This window comes from Octopus bimaculoides, chromosome 26 (assembly GCF_001194135.2).
Source record: "Octopus bimaculoides isolate UCB-OBI-ISO-001 chromosome 26, ASM119413v2, whole genome shotgun sequence".
In the NCBI taxonomy this organism is placed as follows: domain Eukaryota; kingdom Metazoa; phylum Mollusca; class Cephalopoda; order Octopoda; family Octopodidae; genus Octopus; species Octopus bimaculoides.
Window position 1 is genome coordinate 16,035,621 of NC_069006.1, and position 5,024 is coordinate 16,040,644.

Below are 5,024 nucleotides of genomic sequence, written 5' to 3' on the forward strand. Positions count from 1 at the left end.
GCTGACGATTCTGCTAACTTGCCACCTTATGGTATGGGGAAGAAATATTTTTTTCTACTCTAGGCACGAGGCCCGAAATTTTAGAGGAGGAGGTCAGTCGATTAGATCGACCCAGTACGCAACTGGTACTTAATTTATCGACCTCGAAAGGATGAAAGGCAAAGTCGACCTCGGCGGAATCTGAACTCAGAACGTGATGATAGACGAAATGCCGCAAAGCATTTTTGGTCCGGTGTGCTAACCATTCTGCCAACTCGCTACCTTAGGGGATGGGGGGGGGGGATATTGACAAAACATGAATAGATATCAGAGTGACAAAGAAACGAGGAGGATGTCAGGAGGACATGTTATACGTTAAAACACAGTTTTTTTTTTGTTTTTTTTTTTCATAATCATATGCATTCCTTTCTGTAAAAGCTATCAGGGGTTATATGGTGCACTTAAACCAGAATTCCACCAAATTGTTTTCTAACACGTTGGGTTATGTCTACGTAAGAACGTAAATCTTTACGAAAGCAGCCCACCCAACAAGACGAGGAGAAATATACAAAGACATAAGTGCTACAAACATTGCAGGAAATACCGCTGAAAAAGCGGTCTCCAGGGGAAGCTACTCCTTTGCAGTTAATTATCTCCCTTAGAAAATGAAAGCAAAATTGCTGGTTATTTTGCATATAGTTAGTTCTTTGATTGGTTTGAACAATTGTGGGCCTGGTCATGCCGGAGCACCGCCACAAATACATGAATAAATTATAAAACACGATTATTTTGGGGTCGATAAATTAAGTACCAGTTACGCACTGGGGGCGTGTAATCGACTTAATCCCTTTGTCTGTCCTTGTTTGTCCCCTCTATGTTTAGCCCCTTGTGGGCAATAACGAAATAAGAAACTGAAAAAAGCCCATTGTATATATAACACACACACACACACACACACACACACACACACACAAACATATAGGTGCAGGCGAGGCTGTATTTCATTACATATGTAATATCATAGCATAATATGTGCCTTGTGTACAACACATGAAAAACAGCACATATTATGCTATGATATTACAAGTGTCTTCTACTGTAGCCTCAGGCCGACCAAAGACTTGTGAGTGGATTTGGTAGACGGAAGCTGAAAGAAGCCCATCGTATATATGTATATGTATATGTATATGTATATATATATATGTGTGTGTTTGTGTGTCTGTGTTTGTCCCCACTAACATTCCTTGACAACCGATGCTGGTGTGTTTACGTCCCCGTCACTTAGCGGTTCGGCAAAAAGAGACCGATAGAATAAGTACTAGGCTTACAAAGAATAAGTCCTGGGGGTCGATTTGCTCGACTAAAGGCGGTGATCCAGCATGGCCACAGTCAAAATGACTGAAACAAGTTAAACAAGTTAAACAGTAAAACAGTAAAACAAACAAACAAACAAAAACACTTACTCTGTTATAGTTCCTGTTCCAACAGCCTCGGCTAATTTTGCAGCAGCTTCAGCAGTTCGCATTTTCTTGGCATGGTTCTTGCCCTGGTAATGCTGCGTCGCTTGCTTGGGTGAGTTGAAGCATGCATCACAGATCTTACAGTAAATCTCCGAGTTGGGTTCTAGACTTGTGCTTGTGCTGCTGGATGTTGTAGTGGCCAAAGTGGTTGTGGTGCAGAGGTTAGTGGACGTGCTAGTGTTGTTATTGTTGTTACTGTTGTTGTTGGCAGTGGTGGTGTTGTTGTTGTTGGTGTTGATGTTGTTGTTGTTATTTGCTTTTCCAGTTGATGTCGGGACGGACAGAGAAGTAGTGCTACTTGTGACTGTCTGTTCTGTGGAGCTGGTCGAACTATTATTTGGGTCTATCTTAGTGGAGGTAGAGGAGGTGGAGGAAGAGGAGGAGGAGGAGGAGGAGGAAAAAGAAGAGGAGGAGGAGGAAGAAGAAGTTGAGGAGGAAGAGGTGATAGATGTAGTCGTGATGGTTGCAGCATTCATAGAACTAGTAACCACTGCCTGGAAAATATGAAGAGGAGAAAAAGAAGAAAGGTGAATTAAAAAAAATTTTGTTTTTAAAGAAACACATTAACAGCAACAAGACACCACACCCTTTAGCATTTAATTCAGCCATATCCGGCCCAGATATTCTACCTGTCTTGTGTTCAAACTATCAAAACTTGGCCTCTCACTACTACCTCATAATGCCATGCTAAAAATGTCTGATCACATCATTGAAATCTCAGAGTTCTAAGATCAGGGATGATTAAGTCAAACTAATGTGAATAAATAAGCATTACATTTGACGTGTGTGTGCGTGTGCGTGTGTGTGTGTGTGTGTGTGTGGATTCTGTCTAGTATTAATTTGTTTTAACAGTACAGAAAAATATATGCTCTGCATTTGGGTCTCGTTTGTGAAACTAATACTCAAAAGGCTTGACGATTTAAATTGTCATGCAGAAAAATCTTACGATGTTATAACAGAAAATTGAATAAAAATAATTATAGACAAGGGAAAGAACTCTAGATGGCTAAAAAAAACTCATTTATTGGAATAACATTAAATATATTCCCTTGGTATCACCAAACTGCAGCAATGGCATTCACCCATTACCATTCAGATTTCTTCGACAAATGCATTGCTTATTTATTCACATTGCTTTAAATTAACCACGACACATTATTGTGTAGCTTCAAGATTTCAATGGTATATTTTAAGAATGACAGTGTAGGGTAGGTGTAAGGGGTTAGATCTAGTCAGTTTTAACATTAAACAGGTAAAATATTTGCGTTGGATTAAATGCTAAAGGCCTACCAAGAAAGTTTCTGCATGGTTTTCCAATTGCTGGAAATAGCAGCCAAATCTTTCATATATTTGACTTTACTACCTTTAATAGAGAAAAAAAAAAGGAGATATTGGAGAATGTAATATCCTGGATACATTATACATGCAAAGAAAATAAAGAAGACATGGAATGATCACAGATGAAATATAATTGATCATAGATCACAGTTCTGCTCAAGCTGGGCTGACTCTGGGCTAAACAACGATCTGACAACTTTCTAGTTACGTTGTTGTTTTGCCTAAAATCCACTGTAAGCAAACCGAGCCACTGAGGAGAGTCTTAATGTAGTCAGTCAAACTGCTAGAAATAAAAGTCAATTCTCCTTCATTGTGTTTGCAAAAACAGAAAGGGTAACAATTGCAACACACTTCATCAAAGGTTTCCTGAATCAGAGTTTAACTGGGACAGACTCAAAAAACCAAAAGTACATCAATACACTAGGTATGTCTGCTGTTGTTATTCTTGGTACACTCAGTTTGATTTTTTTTTGTCTGTTTTTTGTTTTTCTTTTACCAATTTATACTCAAGGTGGTGCCCCAGTATGGCCACAGTCTAATGACTGAAACAAGTAAATGAACGATAAAAGAAAAAATTACATACATGATGGCAGTAATTGTGAAAAAATTTATATATGTGTGAGTGCAATAGGTACACACACACACACACACACACACACAAGCACACACACACACACACACACACACACCTAATGTACTATAGCATTATTGCTAGAATCAGCAAAAGAAAATACTCCATCATTTAATAACCAAAGATTTAAAAATGAGCTACAATAAGTTTCATGCTTACATTCTACAAAGATCAGACAAGCTTCTGTACTCTAAGTGGCACACTACACAAACTCATCCGATCACCGTTCTATCTATGCATGAAACTTTTAGTTGCTCAAATCTTAAATCCTTGTTTATCCTTTTAGCAATTAAACAGGTCATATCTGGGCCCAAATATGCAACCTGTTTTACATTCAAACCATGCAGATCCAGCCTCTCACACCTACCCTGCAATGTCATTTCAAAAATAAACTATCACCATCATCCAAAGTTTGAAGCTACAAGATAATGTATGTTTAATTCAAAACAATGTGAATAAATAAGCATTATGTTTGATAGAATAATTTCAATGATAAAAGGGTAATGTACGTACTAGCATATCCATGTCATAAAAAATGCTGATAGTTTTATTAATGATAAAAAAATGGCTCATCAAAAACAGTGGGAGAAACCATTGACAAAAATCAATAATTGAGTAAGTATGTGTAGATACACAGAATTGAAACACTTGAACTGTGAGATATGGTTGTAATGTCTTGCCTTAAAATATTATCATCCATGTAATATACATATATATATATATATATATACAGACAGATAGATAGATAGATAGATAGATAGATAGGTAGATAGATTTAAATTCAATAATAGGATGAATTCTTTTACAAGAATTTATCAAGTAGCTAGCGTGAAAAAAACCTCATAAGGGGGAAAAAAACATCATAAGGGGAAAAAAATCCATCATTTATTCCCAACATATATATTTTTATTTATATAAGGGCATTACTATACAATTAATGCCTCACGCTATGAGGGACTCTAAGGCCAGACTACCATAAAAATAGATAGATAGATAGATAGATAGAGAGATAGATAGATAGATAGATAGATGAAATATCTGCTTTTCCATGTTTGCATGGCTCAGATAGATTTTTGTATAGCTGGATGCTACTTACATCGCTGGCTTTCACCTTGTTTCCGTGCTAAGTAATATGTCACCATGCCCAGACATGATTAAACGACAGGTACGAAATAATGAACACTGCTTGCGTGACAGTGATTCTCACTTACAACCACTAAGTGATGTCAAGGCAAGAAGACAGTAAAACACACACACACACACATATCAAGCCGATTGTTGGTGTTCTAGTGATCTCATGAGCTGGGGTTCCCCCACTACCACCATTCATTGGTGAATGTACAATTGTATTGTGCAATATGGAGCATACATATTGCTACAAGCATGTAAGTATAATTTCTTCCACAATGAAATAAATACAACATGAAGAACTTTGTGAAATATATATACTCAGGATGCTACATGGTTTAAATAAATAAAAATTCACGTCTCATACCACCTGACTTTTATGATTTCTATATACACGTGTGTGTGTTTATATATATATATATATATAT

General features: G+C 37.0%; 1 protein-coding gene across 1 annotated transcript in view; it reads right to left on the reverse strand.

Annotated features, from left to right (window-relative positions):
* Positions 1 to 1,504, reverse strand: part of LOC106881685 (keratin, type II cytoskeletal 1-like) — a 149,191-nt gene extending 147,687 nt beyond the window's left edge. Inside the window, exon 1 of the mRNA XM_052976920.1 lies at positions 1,443 to 1,504. Within this exon, the coding sequence (XP_052832880.1) occupies positions 1,443 to 1,504 (62 nt within the window). The remainder of the gene's footprint in view (positions 1 to 1,442) is intronic.
* Between the last annotated feature and the right edge of the window lie 3,520 nt (positions 1,505 to 5,024).